The sequence below is a fragment of the Mytilus edulis genome, chromosome 6 (assembly GCF_963676685.1).
Source record: "Mytilus edulis chromosome 6, xbMytEdul2.2, whole genome shotgun sequence".
Taxonomy (NCBI): Eukaryota; Metazoa; Mollusca; class Bivalvia; order Mytilida; family Mytilidae; genus Mytilus; species Mytilus edulis.
This window is the reverse complement of record NC_092349.1, coordinates 88,821,464-88,844,455: the sequence shown is the minus strand read 5'-3', so window position 1 is coordinate 88,844,455 and position 22,992 is coordinate 88,821,464. Positions and strand designations below refer to the sequence as shown.

The 22,992-nt window shown below is 32.3% G+C and overlaps 1 protein-coding gene across 1 annotated transcript; it reads left to right on the top strand.

Annotated features, from left to right (window-relative positions):
* The first annotated feature begins 241 nt into the window (after positions 1 to 241).
* Positions 242 to 2,523, top strand: LOC139528820 (uncharacterized). The gene is made up of 2 exons (XM_071325030.1): positions 242 to 474; positions 2,140 to 2,523. The coding sequence occupies exons 1-2, from the start codon at positions 261 to 263 to the stop codon at positions 2,385 to 2,387; spliced, it is 462 nt and encodes a 153-aa protein (XP_071181131.1). The 5' UTR covers positions 242 to 260; the 3' UTR covers positions 2,388 to 2,523.
* The last annotated feature ends 20,469 nt before the right edge of the window (positions 2,524 to 22,992 follow it).

The window sequence follows — 22,992 nt, the reverse complement described above, 5'->3', positions numbered from 1 at the left end:
AATATTGTCAGTTGATCTTGTTTTCTGTATAATTGTTTTCTTAAAAAACCTGTCCCATCGAACTAAATAAACAACAACCTTAATTAGTGGATACAGTGTACCGCACGATATGATTTTCTTCCAAATAATTACCTTTCTTTGTAGATATTTTTCACATTAGTAATAATGTAATATGATAAATCTTAATTAAATTATCAATGTACTCTCATAATTTTATATATTTAGCTGACCATTTGACAAACCTTGACGTCGAAGTTATCATGCCATCATGTGCATGTAATAGATGGAATAATTTACATGAGGGAGATGTATTTCTGTGTCCATATCAGAACAAATCTAGCCACATAATCACTATTACCTGCTCTCCTAACACAAGAGGGAGGTTTGTCAGGATTAAACGTAAGGATACGGAATATCTAGCATTATGTGAAGTGGAAGTCTATGGCCATCCAGTAAACAGCGTCTTTGGATCAGGTAAGTATTCTTCATTCGTTTGGTAATGAAGGGTAGATCTTAATCATGAAGCATTCAGAATTATATAAAATAATACTTAATAGTCTATAGAATTTGGAATATTGAATCCAGTTCAGATGGCATGCGCTTGATAAAGATTGATGTCGTTTAAAGTGAGAGGTTAAGCGCTATAAAACCAGGTCCAATCCACCATTTTCTACATTTGAAATGCCTGTACCAAGTCAGGAATATGACAGTTGTTGTCCATTCGTTTCATGTGTTTTATCATTTGATTTTGCCATTTGATTAGGGACTTTCCGTTTTGAATTTTCCTCGGAGTATTTTTGTGATTTTACTTTTTAAAACCTTTCTTGAACAGCTGAATGGAACATACATCTACTTGTGATTCCAAAGATAACTAAATAAGTCGTAAACCCCTTATTTCATTGTTTTGAACTTGCATAAAAATATTAACCACTAGACGTTTAGGCATACAACAAATAATTCACCGATCACATAAACAGATTGACCATATTCCATGTTTATGTCTGAAGTATATAAACTCGTCAGTGTCCTTTCGATTGTTTTCCTTTTACATCGACATTCGTTAAGGACGGGCAAAAGATATCAAAGGGTCAGTTAAACTCATAAATCGAAAATAAACTGACAACGCCATGGCTAAAAAAGAAAAAAGACAAACAGACAAATAATAGTACACATAACACAACATAAAAAGGACTAAGCAACACGACCCCCGCAAAAACTTGGGGTGATATCAGGTGCTCCGGAAGGGTAAGCAGATCTTGCTCCATATGTAGCACCCGTCGTGTTGTATATGTTATTAAAAATCCGGCGAATAGAATCTAATTCGGTAGGTCACATTCGTGAAAAGGGACGGAGATTCATATCATACAACTTTTGCAGATCACCTAACTGCAATATACAAAGGATTGTCCATGATATACTTCATAAGTGATCTAAGGCCCAAATTAAAATTACTTGATTCACGAGTAACTAACAAAAGAGAGGCGAAAGATAACAAATAGACATTCAAATTCATTAAAAACTGACAACGCTATGGATGAAAAAGAAAAATACGAACAAACAAACAACAGTACACACAACACATCATAGAAAAAAAACCTATAAGCAACACGAATCCCACAACCGGGAGTGATAGCCAGTTTTCTGGAAGGATAAGCAGATCCTGATATATTTTTACGTAAATATATAACCGAAGGGTAATACATCCACATCCCGTGCCGATTTCTGATATTTAGACCGGCATAGTTTATCCTCCTTTGTGGAAGAAACTAATAACATAAACGGTACCAATTTTTCTGCACCAGATGCGTATATCTACAATCAATGTCCGTCAAGTGAGGTTCAAGGACAAAATATTTGAAAATCCAAAGCTTATTAAAAGAATGAAGAGCTATAAACCAAAACGGACAACAAATTGTATTCAAAGCCGGGCAAGGAATCAGAGTTTTGCATGAGGGAGATACAATCCTTGATTTTAAATAATTTCAAAAATTTTGTAACAAAAAATTATAATTACAAAAAATCCGAATGTTCATGACATAATCAGAAGAATCATCGAACGAGTGGTAGTAATAACAAAAATGTTACTTATTTTAGAAGTGAATTGTCTATTTTAATAAAGGCTATTTATTTTTGTTAAAGGTTTGTCCAGAACTAATACTGCCTATGCATGTGGACATATCGGGTACGGATATGTAGGCCCTGTCATAGAAACATCTGTAGCGGACAGTCCCATTCAATGTACAAATAAGTGCACCACCAAGACAGCCTGTTCTGCTGCAGAGTATGACAAGAACACAAATGTCTGTATACTGAAAGGTGAATGTGTGAATGGAACTCAGTCACATTTGTTCCCAGACAACAACAAGGATGTTTATTTCATTCAATAGGACATCTGAAGGTCACATGATATGAATCCATTTTTAAGTGATAAAACAGTTTTAAGAAGTTCAAACAAAATAGTTGTAACAAATCAAAAACTGTTTTCATTTTGTATTCCAACCATATAATTGTTTTGTAAAAATATACTAGTAAATACTAATTTAAATCGTGTTTAGTTTTATACATGATCCTGCAAGAAAAAAAGAAGCTATCTTCTGCGTGATTTTGATATATCTGAACATGTGTGTTCACATGAGATATCATTGATATGGTCATTATTATACATTAACAGTTTACAAACTTAGAATTTTTGAAATATTAAGGTTTCTCTACTACAGCGTTACCGGTAGATGACCTTAACTGTATTTGGCAAAACTTTTAAAAGTTTTTGGTCCTCAATGCTCTTCAACTTCGTACTATATTTAGGCTTTCTAAATGTTTTAATTAAAGCGTCTCTGATGAGTCTCTCGTAGACGAAAATCGCGTCTGGCACATATATATCACACATAACCATTAATTTGTATACTAGCGTCGACAGTTGATTCATTGTCATTCGTGCGAGAGCAAATTTTGTGGATTTTATGGTTAAAGGTAAATCACTAATTTCTATATGGCTTTTATAGTGACTTTAGCAAATCCACAAGATCAAATATGCGTTTGGCAAATCCCAAAATCAAATATTCATAAAACAAATGTATGAAATATATATATTAAGTAAAAATTATTGTACACGCCCTGAATATACATTCATGATTAGCGACTTTTCGTTTTGAATTTTCCTCGGAGTTTAGTTATTTTGTGATTTTACTTTTTTTTCATAGGGTTGTTATTGTTTATCAGATTATCAGTGGGTGGTATTGCACACTATCAACATATGAATTAATAGTGTGGTTGGAATTTAAATCTAACAATGAGAGTCTTGAGATTCAAAAGGGATAATAGAAATCATAACTCGAAATATGGATTGACAATTGGATAAAAAAAAACACACAAAAATCCTGAGTTACCTGAAAACCACCTGCACTGATGGAGACTGGAAAATATATAAATTGATTAATTTCAAAATATGTCTTTAAAAGATAAAAATGAAAAAGTGCATACTTGATATATAATAAAAATGTGGTATGATTTCAAGGAGAAAACTCCCCATCAGAGATTAAATGACAAAGAAGTTAGCTAGCAAAAGTCCATCAAAATGGAGCAAAACCCATACCATACAGCAAGCTATATAAATGTAAAAAAAATAGACACGTGGAAACTGTAAGGCTTATTACGTACAAAACAATGAACATAATACAAATACATGTTAAATATACAGGCTCCTGACTTAAGATACGAACAAATAAAACGGAACAGAGTTTAACGTATCCGTGGCTACCTAATCTTTCCCTAACCGTGGGTTGTAGTGAATCAGAGTTTAACGTATTCGTGGCTACCTAATCTTTTCCTAACCGTGGGTTGTAGTGAATAAGAGTTTAACGTATTCGTAGCTACCTAATCTTTCCCTAACCGTGGGTTGTAGTGAATCACAGTTTAACGTATTCGTGGCTACCTAATCTTTCCCCTAACCGTGGGTTGTAGTGAATCAGAGTTTAACGTATTCGTAGCTACCTAACCTTTCCCTAACCGTGGGTTGTAGTGAAACAGAGTTTAACGTATTCGTGGCTACCTAATCTTTCCCCTAACCGTGGGGGGTTGTAGTGAATCAGCACAATATAAACATAAATCATTTAAATAAGTTGAAAGTACTTATATATGGAAAGGATTTTTTTGGTATTTACACTAGAGAAAAACCGACATGGCTCGAAAAAAACAATTAATTACACCATAACTAACATAATGCTATATAAATATGTTTGCCATTGTTAGTAAATACATCAAATAGCTCCATTAGAAACCTTATCCTAATTCTATATCTAATTTTTTAGAAATTTACATGTGAAGTCACGTTTTGTGGTGTTGATACATACGTATGACACAGAGTTACTGTTGTTAATTAATTTTAGGTGTTCGTTAATATAAACCAGCATTCATAATCGTGTGGTATAAACTATATACAATGAGTAAAGCCAAAACAACACAACAATCTTTAAAAGGCCCCGACAAGATATTTTTAAACAATTCAAACGGATACTCTAACGTCTTACTTTTTGTACAGAACAATGAATGGAAAACATATTTGATATACACCAAAGAACATCAACTACTGAATTCATCACAAGATATAAACACATAAATAGTGTGATAGGGTTGCAAATCTAACCCTTTTTCACCTTATATTGGACAGTACAACACATGAACAAATTAAAAGTATTCAGTAGAGAAGAGTAATCAGATTGAATTAAAGTATAAACAAATGTGAAATCACAAACATAACGAACTCCAAGAAAAATTCTAATCCCTAATGAAATGGCAAAATCTCATACAGTTCAAACGATTGAAAAACAACTGTCATATTGTTGACTTGGTTCAGGCATTTTCTTATGTAGAAAATGATGAATTAAACCTATTTTAAAAGCAAGCTAAACCTCTCATTTCTATGATAGTCACATTAAATTCCATTATATTGATAACGATGTGTGAACAAAACAAACGGACATAACACGTAAAAATGTCAAAAAGAGGGGTAGAGTAGTCAACAATGTGTTATTATTATTATCACAATAAAAACAGACAAATATGTAACAAAGAAGCACAAAATGGCATACAGACCAAGCATATTGGCAAAAGTTAATAACACGAAAACACAAATTTACCATAGTACAATAACAAAATGACGGGATATATAAGTAAAGAGCCACATAATATATGTATCAAAGAAACATAAAAAGGCATATAGACAAAGCACATTAGAGCAAAATGAAAACAGAATACAAAAATGTCATACAATAGCAAAATTATTATAGAACAATAACACAATGACGGGATGAACAAGTACCGAGCCACGTAAAACGGATAAAAATAAAAAACCCAGATTAAACAGTAAAACTAATATTACAAAGACAGCACGTTTTAAGATGATAAACAACGTAATTACCTAGAATACAAACGTCAAGACCGGTACCACTACTACTACATTGAAACTCCCTGAGGATATCGCCGCGAAAGATGACGTCTTCTCTCGATTCTTTTTTTTTATTTACTAGTCAGCATGATAAAGACAGTTCAATAAAAATATGATTTTGTATTACAAACTTGAAAATCGCTTTACATCTATTATATCAACTAAAAGCAATATAATCAGATCGATCATATGTCAAGCGACATCATTTTTTCTACCTTTTACTATTTCGAAACTGGTTTTGATGATGTTTACCTGATCAGTGTCCAACTTAATAAGGTCAGAAATCCTTGAATGCAAATAATAGAAAAATTCCTCATAAGACATGATAGCGAGGAAGACACTGACAATTATTGGAATCATATTATTACTTCACAACAACTAATATCACGTCTTAGAGAAAGTAACAAGCGGCAGTTGTATGAACTAGTGTACAAAACTAGCTGAAAACAATTAACCGACAACAGCTGGATAGTAAAAGATGAATCGCAGAAGGACATACAGTAGTCTACTCTACAAAATACTAAATAGAAAATTAAAATCAAAGGTAAAATCGGACGTTCCAGAGTTTATCATATCACGTTTCCTAACACCATACGTGGTGTGTGCGTTCGAACGCAATATTAATTGACTAGGATTGGCAGTTTCACCTCCGCAGATCAGTCGTTCTCTCTAAGCACTACGGTATTTCCGACGATAAAATGACCGCAAAAATGATGTAACCAAAGGGCTGAAAGTGGACTTTTACACCTACATTCAAATAATGATGGGTATTTTGTTTGAAGGTGAGCATCAAATGTATGTTCTCTGTCCTCGTCAAGGTTTAATAAACTGAAATATTTCGCTTAAAGGAAATCAATAATAAATAAAAAGATGATTACTTAATTATATAGTTCATTCAACAGGAAAATTAAAAAGGAAATCCTATTTATTAAATTAAAAATATCTTTCTTTCATGAATTTCGTCATAGTCAATTGAGAGACTGAAAGAAACAAAGAAGCACAAAATGGAATACAGACCAAGCATTTTATCAAACATTAAAGACAAGAATACCCAATTTTACCATAGTACACAATAACACAATGACGGGATGTATAAGTACAGAGCCACTTCATATATGTAACAAAGAAACATAAAAAGGCATATAGACAAAGAACATAGCAAAAATTAAATACAAGCAACAGACAAGTTTAACAATAGCACAATAACGGGATGTATAAGTACATAGACAAGCTATATGTATCAAAGTAACAGAGGCATATGGATAAAGCACATTAGCAAAAACGAAAGACAGAATACGAGAATATCATACACAATATTGAAAATACAAATGCAACAAGTATCTTAATCACAATAAAAACAAACACAAATTTAACAAAGAAGCACAGACAGTAGTCTATTCCTGGTGCAGAACATCCTTAGAAAAAAATTGGAATTGAAATTAAAGTAGACCGAAATAGAGAAAACGCTTATTACTTTTAAAATAAGAAGACACATTTCTATTCGTTCAAATTTGTTCTAATCGCCATAAAAGTCTGTTCTGCATCAAAATCATTCCAAATAATGTTTATTCAAGCAACTCAGTTTTTTTCGCTGGACATTTGGTCTTTAATTAAAATAATAGATTTTATTTATATTATATATTTATGTGGTTAATATTTATAATTAAAATGCCAGTACATTTTTTGTTAAAACATTACATAGTGTAAAAAAAGAACAAAATATCTAGTATTAATTTTCTTTTTAATAGATGGATAATACCATAAATAAGAACATTAAATTGCAAAAGTTAAACTGAATCCGACAAATTACAGTCCACAACAAATCCCATAATGATAGAAAGACTGGGTAAAAATAACCTCAACAAAATATGGAAAAAGGGGGGGGGGAGTTCTTAGAAATAGGCAGGTCTTATAAGAAACCCGTTGTGTTGCTAACAGTAAATACAAATTATAGATGACCAGGATATTGTCGAACGAATGTAAAAGGAGCGACAACTGTAATTTCACCAAACGTTCTTTAAATTTAACATACGTTGTAATTGTTTGGATGGCATGTAATCTTGATAATAAACAGAATAGCATAAAATATATCTATGTTAAAAAGGTTTATAATAAATATGAAAAACGTTTCAAAATCTCCGCACGTGTTACATTTTTATGACGATATGTAGAGAAGAAGATAAAAAGCAGGAATCTAAAGCATGTGCTGTACAAATGTAACTTTGAAAATAGAAAAAAATACTTGAAAGAAACACTCATTGTCTTTAACATTTGTTTATTATGTAAATACACAATTTTTGCAAATACATCATACTTTGATTTTAGACTTCAAGCAATTACATTATAGAAGTGTTATATTAAAGTTTGTATTTTTATTACAAATTATTCAGATGTAAATGTTGCAATAACCAAACCAACGACAATGTCTTCAATGTATTTGCCAGTAGAAGGATATCATTGTTGTAACTCTGAATTAGCCGTTGATGGAAAAACGTCAGGATGGGTGGGTCATGATTTTTTGTTTGCACATACTAAATAATGATCATCAGCAGCCATGGTGGGCAGTCGACCTACAGAATGTTTATGATATCAATGTGTTAAATATTCATGGACGCACAGATCGTGAGTGTAGTAAAGTTTCTAATAATTATCATAAACTGTAACCCAAAATGAAAAAAAAAACAGGATTGTCTTGTTTAGTTTTATATAACTGTTTTAGTGGTTGTCGATGACTTATCATTGATATGGTTATAATTATAAATGCATACAAGACTTTCACGTTTTGAATTACTAAGGCTTTTTCTACGCCAGGAAATGATTACATTAGCTGTATTTAGCAAAACTGTAAAGGGTTTTTGGTCCTCAATGCTCTTCAACTTCGTACTTTATTTGGCCTTTTTAACTTCTTTTGATTTGAGCTTCACTGACGAGTCTTTTGTAAACGAAACGCGCTTTGGAGCAAATATAAAATTTCAATCCTGGTATCTATGATGAGTTTATTTTATCTGTCCTATTCAATTTAAGTAAATTGTTTGTAATGAATTACGCATTTCAAAGTGTTCACGTTTTGATTGTTCTACGTTTTTCTTATGTCGAGACAACAGACTATACTGTATTGTTTTCCTCCTTGTTAAAGGCTGCGTGGTGTCCTATAATTTCTTACATCCACTTCTTTCGAAATCTTATGTATAGATATCTCATTGGAAATTAAACCACAACTCTTTGATTTGATTTTGATCTAATATACATAGAAAGTAACATAAATATATCAACTTAGATTTAATTGAAGGATGTTTAAGAAATAAGGGAAACTATCAATTGAGAAAATACCATATAATGTGTAATACTGTAAATGATTCAAATTTAAAGTAACTTCCGGGTCAACTTAAATACCTTTTTGTGTCTCAGGATATTTATTATTTGTTTTCTTGTGAAAATTTGTCTCATAAGCAATCATACCTCAAGATATAAGAAATAACTACAAGATGTACAAAAATACACTTAACAAATATAAATAACACAGTAACCAGTAAGGGACATTATCATCAGGAAACAAAATTGCCAAAATCAATTGTGTCGTTATGAATTTTTGTTTTAAGTTTTCAATGAGAAATAATTGTTCTTACTTTTAAAAAATTGACAAATAAGATGTCGGATGCTAAAAGAGTATGTTACATGTAAAGTCGATAAAAATATTGTTATAATACGAATACAAACACTAATTACATGATGTATCAACGTTTTTATGAGCAACACCAAGGGTGTCACATGTGAAGCTGGACTCGCCTACCTTTCCAGAGAAAAAGGGTCAATTGCGGTCATTGATGGCGTTTTTGATTCTGTACGATTTTTTTGGAATCACATCTCAAATGCTGACGCATGATCCATATTAGCTATTGAATGTTATTTGTATGATTAATAGAACGAATCAACGATTAATATAGTATAGTTATTTTCATTCATGTTCCTAGGTACCAATTTTCATGAATTGAGAAACAAATAAAATTTTGATTTTGCAAAAAATTGCTGGAAAAACTGAATTATACTGCATTCAAAATAAAAAATTCAAGGAAACTAGTGTCACACTAATTATAATGTATTCAAAGTACTAACTACTTGAGATAGTTTTTACATGTCAAACTAAATATAAATAGTATCTTGTGGAGTACTGATGCATCTTTGGATTTGTAATATATTTAAGTAAACATTTGTTTCTCCATTATAGATGGCAAATATGGCATACACGACTATATTTTTTCGAACTATAAACATGAACAAAACTAGGATGCAAGCATGTTGTATGCCGTATTTTTATCCATCTGGTTATGTTAATTTTGTTTGTATCAAACACAGAACCAAAAAGGGACGACATAAATCTCAGATAAAAAAAGAAAAAAAAACCAAATTAAAGATATATAAGGAACGAACATCATTTCACATTTCACTTACTACTGGTTAAAATTATTTTACTTTAACTTTTAAGCGATGATATACTATTCTGTAAATCATTGTTTTTATTTAATATGTTTTTAGGAAAAAAAGAACAGAAATGCAATATTTATTATTACGATTTTATGACATGTAAATATATATATATATGTATCATATATCATAATTCGAGTAAACCAGTTGTACTACTAGCATTTATAAAAACATCGCCATAACTTCTGAACTAACAGTAATACAATTAATGCACATAACTAACAGGATTCATTTCTTATTTGTAATCAGCTAACCATCTAGTAAATTGTGATGTTGAAGTCATAAATTGCCCTCCTAACACCAGAGGGAGATTCATCCAGATCAAACGCCGTGATACAGAAACATTGGTTATTTGTGAAATAGAAATATATGGAAATCCAATAAACAGCCTACTTCAGTCAGGTATTTACATTTGTTATTTTGATTGTTCGATACCTCTTGGTTGTTATCGAAAAAGGACGAGTGTATATCACTAGATTTAACCAATTAATGTATTGCATATGAGAAACACGTTAGATATGACACTCTAAAGGTCCAATGTAAGAAATACACTCGCATCCACTAAGATGTCTAAACAATCTTCGACATTTGGTAGATGATACAAATCTTTGCTGGTTATTGCGTTGATTGTCCTATAGCCAATGCACCATCTGATACATCCGTATATAACAACTAGAGTTAACCATTCATAGTGAAACGTTACAACTTTTTCACTTTGAAGTATTTTTTGACGTGCTCTTTTTCATCACTTTAGACATGTTAGATACCCATCAGAGGTCGTCTGAGGGGCTGATGAAATAGCTTATCTTCGCCTGTCTTTATTCGATGTTTAATGCTAGAAAAACAACCAAGATATTCTTCATTCTAAGCAAAGATTTGTTCACCAATTCCATTTAAAGACTTGCAACCTCCTGTTTCCTGTCTCCTCTTTAATCTATAATAGTGGATTCATTCGTTTTCGTGGATTGCTGCACATCTGCACATTCGTGAATATTTGATTTCTCGGTTTTTCCAATCTCTGTATCTAAAGCCTATTGAAAATTAGTTATTCGTTGATCATTCAAATGATTTCCCTCTTACCCAGTTAATTATTTTCGACACAATTCATGTCAGCCTCCATTTCTTTTCTAATGTCTGCAATTATTAAGTAAACTTTAATACTGGTAGAAATGGTGCGCCAATTTTATGTCTGGCTTAAACCCGTCTTTTAGAAGGTAAACATGTATATGTTGTCTGCTGTGTTATCTTGTTGTAATAATATATGTCTGTAATCTAAGCGTATTCCTCTAAAAATATGTTTTTTTAATTTTTCAATTTGTGTGTTCAAAAGCTAAGCGTTCTGTTTGAGAAACTCTTCCGTTTCTGAATATCGTTTGACGCAGAATATTGAGGAATGCACATTTTATAGTTCCTTGTTATTGATGACAAAGGAACAGTTACATGTATGTCTGTATTGAACTTTTCCGACTTGATTCTTTGACGATCACACAATAGTGCTGCAAAAGTCACTCTTACGCTGTGGGATGAAGAGTGGATTAGTCCTGAGATTGTTGTGCTGACCTGTACCACATAAATTCTTTGTTTCGTAAACTTAATCTGAAATACTTAGAATAATAACATAAAATAGCCCAACAATATGCAAACTATTTTGGTACAGAATGTTATATTAAACTAACAAATTTTCATCAAAATATTTGTATGCACGAACATTTGGTGAAAAAGTCAGAGCAATCTGATTAATTTTTCTTCGATTGCAAAATTTCGTCAACTAATGGTTGGTAAAATTTTAACAAATTTTAGTAAAAAGGTATACCATTTATTCTATCTTACCTATGGTGATTCGCGTTTGGAGTGAGCAATCGTCGACTCACGTGGTTTTTCAAACTGGCAAATTTCAAACTGCTCTTTCAAATAAACTCTCCATAATCAATACTTTTGACTAAAGTTGTCACACAAGTGTGATTCATTAAGCACTTCTTAGTAACGTGGGTCCTAATTGACACGGAAAATAGCAGATATCAATAAAAGCCTGGCAATGACAAAAAGACGTCTGCCAAAACAAACTTTTTTGAAAGAGCGAACAACATCAAAAACTAGTTTACAATCCAGAACAAAATTATCATTATCAATATTTACAAAAACAAATTAAAAACAGAATGAATTATAAATTTAGACTGGAATTGTGACAACTATTGGTTGTTATAACGATGTTATGGTAACCACTTAAAAACAAACACATGGAAGCGAATGATGTATAAATACTTGACTAAAAGGGGCGAAAGACACCAAAGGAACAGTCAAACTCACAGACCGAAATCAAACTGACAACGCCATGGCCAAAACAAAGAAGACTCACAGACAAACATTAGTACACAAGACACTATATAGAAAACTAAAGACCAAGCAACACGAACCCCACCAAATCTGGGAGTGATCCCAGGTGCTCCGGAAGGGTATGCATATCCTGCTCCACATGTGGCACCCGTCGTGATGCTCATTTTATTGCAAACCAGATAAATAGTCTAATTTGGAAGGTAACATTCATGGTGAAAAGGGAAGTGGATTGTAGTTATGACATTAGGAACAGATGATGTCGTTACTACAATCCCATCCGGTTTTCTCAAATTTGACCTATTAGACTTAGAATTATAACACAGCTTGTTCTACCACAAGCAACCAAAAGGTGCAAAATGTGAAGCAGATTATGCTAACTCTCATGGAGCACATGAGATCACCCACTCCCCCACCCCTCGTTTTGTTTGGGATGCATGTTGCTCAGTCTTTCATTTTCTATTTTGGGTTTTGTTTAGAATGGTTTATCTTTATGTCATATTCTCATTCATCCATGACGTTGTCAGTTCATGTTTCACTTTTGAGCTTGAATGTTCATTCGGTTTTTCTCTTTGAGGAATGACTGTAACACTTTTTCTGTCTAGGAAGAAATATCATCAAAAATGTGGTGCACACTGAATGACCTGCGTATCGGTTTACTTAAAGTGTGCACCACATTTTTGATGTTATTTTGAATAGACAGAAAAAATGTTACAGTCATTTCTTATAATTTAATTCTTAATTCCATTTCAAACCGGAATAAATCATGAAAAAACGTTGAGGACGACATGGTCACATGACAAAATTATGTCTATTAGCTGATAAACAAAACGACGCCAGCCAATCAGAAGACGTGTTACATTCAAAATTAAATAAATAAAAAATATGAAAAATTAACTAGGATTTTATAAGATTTTCAAAAATAGCCTTATATCTACATGTAACTAAAGTTTAGAAAGAAAATTAAGTGGTAGCGAAAAAAAATTGTATTGGTATGAAGACTGATAAACGTGGCTTATTGTTATGTCTATCTTCTAGACACTGGTCTTTACTCTTTCATCATTTACTTTATTCAGAATCCGTTGGCAATCAACAATCTTGGGTTATATCAATTATAAGGCCGTGTCCCTGATTGGCTCTGCAACTTGTCTACAACAGAGGCAGCTAACATCGCATGCAGTATTCTGCTTTAAGAAAAGCCACTATCAATCCTCTATCAGTACGATGAACATATGTTTTATAATTTTTAAAGGTCTCTCAAGCACTAACACTGCATATGCATGTGGAAAAAATGGGTACGGATGTAAAGGTCCTGTCATAGAAACGTCTGTAATGCAAAATGACATTCAGTGTACAAGAAAATGCATCACAAATACATCATGTACTGCTGCAGAGTATGACAAGAAAACAAATGTGTGTTCTCTAAAGGGGGAATGTACAGGTGGAAATAAAATCATCATAGATACCAGGACTAACTCAGTCATCTTTGTTCCCAGGCAGCAACAAGGATGTATTTTTCATTCAATAGGACATGGGTGTGTTAGTCATCTCTACATCATTTATAACGCCAAGAACATATTAAAGGATTATCAACGTTACTTCATTAGATGCGCATTTTCAAAGAAAAACTCAATTTTGAGCCGTAGATAGATAGCAAGTCATTGATACAAAATAAAAATGAATCAACAATAGAGGCAAATGAGATTAATTATTTCAAACGAGTTCGCAGATATCATGGTATTCAATGAATATGTTCACATGTATATTTTATAAATCGTAGTTACACTAACAAACTATTCGTCACATGTGTAATGTTCACATGTTTATTAAATCAATTCACTACACAAGTTGTCATATGAGGCGTAACGTTTACATTTTGAGTAACATCGATATTAATACTAACTAGATAATCATAACAATGGATTATTCACTTATTTACTCAAATTGATGCACTAACCAGCTGGTCATTAAAATGATTTTCCTTACTTTTCAATTGATATACTTACCGGCTGGCTATAGTATTTAATCACTAACATGTATACTTAACCGCTTTACTCACCTGCTGGTTATTTTAATGGAACATTTACATCTTTTCTTAACCGTTATACTTACAAGCTAGTTATTACAACAGAACATTTATATGTTTACTCAACCGCTATACTTACAAGCTAGTTATTACAACAGAACATTTATATGTTTACTCAACCGCTATACTTACAAGCTAGTTATTACAACAGAACATTTATATGTTTACTCAACCGCTATACTTACAAGCTAGTTATTACAACAGAACATTTATATGTTTACTCAACCGCTATACTTACAAGCTAGTTATTACAACAGAACATTTATATGTTTACTCAACCGCTATACTTACAAGCTAGTTATTACAACAGAACATTTATATGTTTACTCAACCGCTATACTTACAAGCTAGTTATTACAACAGAACATTTATATGTTTACTCAACCGCTATACTTACAAGCTAGTTATTACAACAGAACATTTATATGTTTACTCAACCGCTATACTTACAAGCTAGTTATTACAACAGAACATTTATATGTTTACTCAACCGCTATACTTACAAGCTAGTTATTACAACAGAACATTTATATGTTTACTCAACCGCTATACTTACAAGCTAGTTATTACAACAGAACATTTATATGTTTACTCAACCGCTATACTTACAAGCTAGTTATTACAACAGAACATTTATATGTTTACTCAACCGCTATACTTACAAGCTAGTTATTACAACAGAACATTTATATGTTTACTCAACCGCTATACTTACAAGCTAGTTATTACAACAGAACATTTATATGTTTACTCAACCGCTATACTTACCAGCTAGTTATTACAACAGAACATTTATATGTTTACTCAACCGCTATACTTACCAGCTAGTTATTACAACAGAACATTTATATGTTTATTCAACCGCTATACTTACCAGCTAGTTATTGCAGTTGAACATTTACATGCTTACTTAACTGATACACGGCCGACACTCGGCTAACCGAGAGATTGGTCGGTAAATCTATAATGGGTATGCGGCTATATCGGTGGTTGGTCTGTTAATCGGGTCGGTTATACGTCTGTTAAGAGTAAAACGCTTAATTTATTGTTAAACTCTGTCAAATAACAGATTTATCATTTTTACATAATTTAATTTATTGTATGCTGGTTCATATTCTGGACGCCAGTCTTTGCTCCTTTCTAATATAATTCACAAACAAAAAACAAATATGAAGCTTAGAAATGGAAAAATATTAAAAACTCGTTCAAAGGGTACATGTATCTACACGTCTCAATCTTCAAAATCGCTTATCTAAAAATACTACCATCGCTAACATTTTTAACAATAAAAATCGTGGTTACCCATCTATCGATAAGTGTCATGCCAAAAGAAGACTTACATGTCCCCGTCTTTCCACCAACAATACAGTAAGGTCTGCTTTTAATGGTCGCACATTTTCTTTAAAATTTGAAACTGATATAACTTGAAAAACAAACAGTATTATTTATATACTCACATGAAACAAACCGGGATGTGGTATTCAGTACGTAGGTGAAACTGGGCGATATTTATCTAAACGCACGCAAGAACATCTGTATCGTTTTAAAAGACCCAATAAATTCAAAAGTATCATTTATCAACACCTTAAGAAGCACAATCATCCTATTAAATATTTAGCAGTTCAACCTTTGGAAGTAGTAAATAAGCAGCCTGGTGAATCTCATTCAAAGTTTGTACGATCACGGAAAATAATTGAATTAAATTGGATTAAAAAAATACAGACAGTCTACCCTCTCGGTCTTAATGATAATATCATGGGAATTGGCAATATGTCAAGAACCGATTCTGTTAACATTTTGGATATAGTTTCTTAAACTGTTCGAAAAAAACCGTTCTCATGGTCGTAGACAAAATCGCAATCAAAAAATTTCGGACTAATCATACCAATATTTCGGACCTAACTTCTATTTAAAAAAAATCGGCAGACATTATCTGTTAACAAAGCTCTGTTCGTTACCGATTAATAAGTTAAATGAAATTTTAGAGGATTGCAACACAATTTCATATTGCAGTCCTAAGTATGAAACCGTTCAAATTATAATGGCATATTGTTATCCTAAACTGTTTCCCAAAATTGATCGCCCTGAAGATCATAAAAAACATCTTATTAAAATAAAGTATGTCAATAAAGGTTTTGATTTTGTAAATATTGCCGGTATTTTTAACGACCATTCAGTTAAAGAACAAATTCCTGGATATTTTGATAATACTGAGCTCCCTCTTATTTGTTATATTTACAAGAAATATACCCGGAAATTTGTATTTAGTTATAGCCAATTGTGTAAAGATGTTAATATTGAACAGATTTATCATGGTAAAGAGGGGTATTTGCGAAAAATACCAGTCGAGAGAATGTTAAATTTCACGAGCCGTAAGGCGAAGGAAATTCATTCTCAAGACTGGTATTTTTCGCAAATACCCCTCAATAACATGATATATCTGTTTAATTACACCGAATGTTAATGTACTAAAACGCATTGATGATCGTGACGTTACAAGCGTCCAGTCGGATAGAGTATTTTTTGGCAAATACCACGGGAGAGAGGGTAAAAAAGGCATATCCTTTTAGCAAATATCCCGGCGGCGTTAAAAATGAACGATACTCATTTGATAACAGTAAATTGGTGAAAAATACACTGGCTTTTAACCAATCAAAACCGCGGATTCTTACATTAGGTGTAATTACAGTGAAATACACCTACTTCATGTAATTGCAGTAATTCCGAATACATGTATGAACACATTTCCCATGTTATAACAGGAGATCTTAACATCGTTCAAGACCGAGAGTTAAAATCATTCCACAGTAAAGGACCTAAATACCGTCCCCCGTCAATTATTAATTGGAATGAGTGTCGTAAAATCATCCACGACTCACTCAGTACTTACTGTTTGAAATGGATAAAACGGGGAAAAGCTGACAAAAAATCTTTGGACTCTTTTTTTGATTTAGTAATGAACATAGTTGATATACGTATTCAACATTTTAAAGAACATTTTACTCTTGACAATAACCACAATAAACCTTTTTCGCGTATCAAACATAAACTAAAAGAACTAGCCAAGGAATTTGTTTTTGTCCCGGCCGATAAAGCTGCTAGTAATATTATAATTGTTTGACGTAAATTTTACATTGAGGTTCTACAAAAAGAAATCACCAATTCAACAACATTCCAACTGACTCCATTTTCAGAAAACGACATCTGTAACAACATAAACTTTTAGCTACCGCTTTACAAGCAGAACACAAAACAATGAAAGTCCCAACTATGTATTGGCTTCCGAAGCTACAAAACACCTTACAAATATAGATTTATTTCGTCTTCAAGCCATTGTTCTATTACTGAATTATCTATTCTTCTTACCAGTACACTTGGTACAATCAAAAACCTTATAATAAATTGTTCAAATAAGGCCTTCGAAAATAGTGGAATTAATTACTTTTGGAGTGTCAAAAACATGTTGGAAGTACTTGATAAATTGCATGCTTATATTGGTGATTTTGAATCTGTTCCAAGTTTTGATTTTTCTACCCTATATACCACATTGCCTCACATTCTCCTTAGAAAAAATTCACACACCTAATTAAATGGGCATGTAAAAAGTCAGAATGTGAATATATGTGTTCAAACTCTTTTAGGTCATTTTTAAGTAGCAATAAACAAAACAAATATGTCAATTGGACATTCTTTGATACTGTTTCTGCCCTTGAATTTTTACTAGATAACATTTTTGTTTGCTTTGGAGATTCCGTATATCGCCAGGTTATCGGAATTCCAATGGGAACTACCTGTGCACCACTTATTGCGGACCTGTTTTTGTATTGTTATAGGAGTTACAATTTATGACAAAAATCAGCAAAGACCCATCGAAACAACACCTGATACACAAATTTAATAATACTTTTAGATATTGGATGATATTTTGGCTCTAAATAATGACGACTTCAGTATGTATACTAAAGAAATTTATCCTGTTGAACTTACTTTAAATAAAGCTAATACTAACAATGACCACTGCACTTTCCTCGATCTTGATATATATATCATTAACGGAAAGCTTAATACTAAAATTTATGATAAAAGAGATAATTTCTCATTTCCTATCGTTAATTATCCACTTTTAGATGGTGACGTTCCCTTGTCACCATCTTACGGTGTTTATATATCTCAACTTGTACGATTCGCTCGTGTATGTAACAATGTTTTAGATTTTAACGAGAGAAATTTATGTATTACTGAAAAATTATTACACCAGGGTTTTCGATATCACAAACTAGTCAAAACATTTACTTAATTTTATCATCGGTATAAGGACATCATTCGTAAATATAGCTCAACATGCAGACTTCTTATACGTTCAGGTATTTTTTTTTTTTTTATTTTTTTTTTATATTAAACATAATTTATTAACAATCACCTGTTACATCAACCCTCAGTTGCCCAGGGAAGCAACTAAGGGGGCCCCAATTTTTACAGTCTCATTTGTCGGGGAAAAAGCAAATGAGAAAAAAACTCCCACTATAGATTATTAACATCAACCTGTATAAATATTATCTACCCTTGTACAAATGTACATGTACCTGCAATCATTATCGATTTATATATCTATACCTTTCACCATATATAATTATTTGAATAAAGTATGTTTTTTATCTTTATTTATTTCTCACAAAGGCTACCTGTATTTATTAAGCAGTTTCAATTTTATCGTACATCAAGTCTTTTGTTATGTTAATTTCAATAACATTAAATTTCTGGTCGAGTGATTATTTACCACGTGCGATTTGTTAAAGGGATGTGTAGTTCATTCATAAAGAAAAATGGATTAATGATTTTGATTCCCAATAAGGATTAATTTCAAAGATATGGTGAGTAAATATTTCTTTATAATATGAACCTGTTGATACAACATGTCTTGTTGCAATTAGATGATATACATGAATACATACACAACAGAAATTACATGTAGGGAGTTGAGAGCAGTGTTCATATTATTATTCAATCAGTATCAAAGAGATCATTGCACTGACCTAACCACGCAAAATATATATTTATAATAAAAAAATGTCACACATAGTAGAAAAGGCTTCGATTTTCGTATTCGGTTTAAGACATTTGAGCAAAAATTGCATTTCATGTTTTATCATATTTAAAATCACCGATTTACTTATCCCTTTCTTTTGGTATTTTGCGATATTTCTAGTTTTCCAGATAACCCATTTCGTGATTAAAAGCACCGTATTTAAAATATTTGTATAAGATGCATCTGCATTAATGACCCCAAAAATTATACTTGTTTCCGATTTTTGTAATTTTTGGATATTTAATTTTGAACAAAATTCCCTTATTTTCTTAAAAATTTCCCGCCAAACGTCTTCCACTAGTTTACAATAAATAAAAAGACGAGATAGTGATTCTTTTTCATTGCAAAAGTGACACTTCCCGTTTGAACGTTCAGGTATTTCACATCCGATATTTTATTGAAATATTCTTTATAAAGCACAAAAATGTCAGTATTCACCTCAGAAGCTAACAAAACCTTTAAATAGACTTATTAAGAAGGGTTATTGTTACGATACTGTTATCAGGTCATTAAAGATGGCATATTTTGGCGTTAATATTGATTCACTTATAGGGTCTTTGCATCGGAACTAAACACATTTATTTAAAAACCAGTTGTTGGCATGACACGGGTTATGTTCTTCTCATATATGTTATGATGGTATACTAAACCCCTCACGGAAAGGATTGTGCCTGATATTCATATGATTAAGACATAATCTTTCAATCAGTTTAATTGAAGTCTGGAGCTGGCATGTCTGTTAACTGCTAGTAATCTGATGTTATTTATGTATTATTGTCATTTTGTTTATTTTCTTTGGTTACATCTTCTGACATCAGACTCGGACTTCTCTTGAACTGAATCTTAATGTGCGTATTATTATGCGTTTATTTTTCTGCATTGGCTAGAGGTATAGGGGGGGGGGTTGAGATCTCATAAACATGTTTAACCCCGCCGCACTTTTGCGCCTGTCCCAAGTCAGGAGCCTCTGGCCTTTGTTAGTCTTGTATTATTTTTAATTTTAGTTTCTTGTGTACAATTTGGAGTTTAGTATGGCGTTCATTATCACTGTACTGGTATATATATTTGTGTAGGGGCCAGCTGAAGGACGCCTCCGGGTGCGAGAATTTCTCGCTGCATTGAAGACCTGTTGGTGCCCTTCTGCTGTTGTCTTCTCTATGGTCGGGTTGTTGTCTGTTTGACACATTCCCCATTTCCATTCTCAATTTTAGATTTTTGGCATATTATAAGAATCAAATCAAAAAAAGAAAAGTGTCTGACAAAATGATTTCTATCATAGAACATTTTCCACCTGTAAAAACATTTCAAAGTCTGCGCAAATTTCAGTAAAACTAAAAGGCGTCGCGCAAATATGTGGTATTTATGCTTATACGCATAGCAATTTGTTTTATAATAAACGGCGAAGCAAACAATTTTAGATATCATTTAAAGGACACAAAATAGTACTTTGGTTCTAAAATATGAATTGACATTAGTAAATATTTCATAATTGTAATATTACGTGAGTAATACCACGTTTTAGTTAATATAAGGGGAATAAAGTCTGTTAATGGGTTGGACCATTAAAATCGTGTCAGTTATGATTTCTCATTGAAAAGGTTAAGAATGAGATGTACTTGAGTAAAAGAAGGACAATACGGTGCAACAGTATCCTTCTAGTATGAGCATTTTTATTTTGACTTATTTTGCATTTTATTGAAAGGTGTGTCACTTCAATGTAGCTCGAATATGCAAGACTTTATTATTAACGTTGTCAATTAGCCTTAATGTTTGTGTCTGTTCAAAGTAGCACGTTCTTAAATCCGACTGAAAGTGTCTGTCTAATACAACACCGGGTACATATAACGTGTTATCGTTCTCATATGCATATGATATTTGCAGCTGGACGTTAAACCCTTATTGGTCAGCATCATCCAATTGGTTCTTTTGTTCTATTACTTAATCATGTGTTGTTTACAAATCATTCTAAAGAAGTAAATGGAAAGCAAAGGAGCGAATGCAGCTACATTTGGTTATCTTAAGTTTTAATTCATTTTATTCCGTTTAGTTCCTTTCTTCATAAGTACAGAGGAGAACTGCAGTTGTGCGCTTTTAAAATTCTAACATTTGTCACCAATTTGAGTATATCACAATCCGTTACTGCTTCAACCAAAGAGACAACAACCCGACCATAGAGAAGACAACAGCAGAAGGGCACCAACAAGTCTTCAATGCAGCGAGAAATTCCCGCACCCGGAGGCGTCCTTCAGCTGGCCCCTACACAAATATATATACCAATTCAGTGATAATGAACGCCATACTAAACTCCAAATTGTACACAAGAAACTAAAATTAAAAATAATACAAGACTAACAAAGGCCAGAGGCTCCTGACTTGGGACAGGCGCAAAAGTGCGGCGGGGTTAAACATGTTTATGAGATCTCAACCCTCCCCCTATACCTCTCGCCAATGCAGAAAAATAAACGCATAATAATACACACATTAAGATTCAGTTCAAGAGAAGTCCGAGTCTGATGTCAGAAAATGTAACCAAAGAAAATAAAAAAAAAATGACAATAATACATAAATAACATCAGATTACTAGTTATTTATAAGGTTGCAAGGTTAAACGGTTTTGCTGGTCTGTAGATGTAACATGTGTTATTTTTGTACCCTCCAATGTTTTGTTTGTAATAACTGTCTAACCAATGAATGTTAACGTCAACGTACGTGGTCCATCAAACAGACTTAACATAACAGTAATCGACAACATGCCTTTTTTAAACCTCTTTTTTCTCATTTCTTCATATTGGGACCTTTTATACCTGACTCAGCGGTATGGATTTTGCTTATTATTGCAACTACAAATATCTTGAATATGTCTAATTCTATAGATTTTAGTCTGAGCAGTCATGTATTCATAACTAGTCAATATATTTTTTTAAAGTTTTTTTTAACGATTTCTGTTATCCTTTTTATAAATATGTTATTAAAATTTCTACCACTCTATATATAGGCTCGATGAGAAATAAACTATGGCCCTTTTTTCAGTCGAATTCAAACTTAGGATTAATGCCTATAGTGCCTAACAACATTGGTGAGGTAGACAAAATTTACTTTAAAACGAAAGTATTGACTTTTGAAGTCTTAAAAAAGGATTTACTTTGACTCGTTTTACTGACTAATTTATTTAAGGACTGATGTAAATATAAAATTCCAATGAGACTGAAAAATGATTTTGTTTTGTTAAGATGAACAATTTTTACCACTGGCTTTGCCGTGCCTAAAATGTATTTCGCCTTTTTTCTTCGATTATGACTAGATTAACGATATGAAACGTCTTATTTGTAAACTTTATTTTGTCCCCTCAAATATAGGCTAGCAACAAATATTTATGAACTGTACAATTTGGGGAAAATATGTGAAGTGACATTTCGTATCTTTCACACCTTTAGTTTCATTGAAAAAAGATAATATGGACTCGTCCAATGTCCAGTTAAAGGTCATTTTAGTTACCGTTAACATTCATGCACGTTGGTTTTCCCATTTGAATGGGTTTACACTAGTAATTTGTTGGGGTCCTTT

What these genes read in the sequence shown, in the direction of transcription:
- LOC139528820 (XM_071325030.1), top strand. Translation starts at nt 261, where the DNA reads ATGCCATCATGTGCATGTAATAGATGGAATAATTTACATGAGGGAGAT. An exon ending in AAACAGCGTCTTTGGATCAG is followed by an intron (nt 475 to 2,139) that starts GTAAGTATTCTT and finishes TTTTTGTTAAAG; the next exon opens with GTTTGTCCAGAACTAATACT.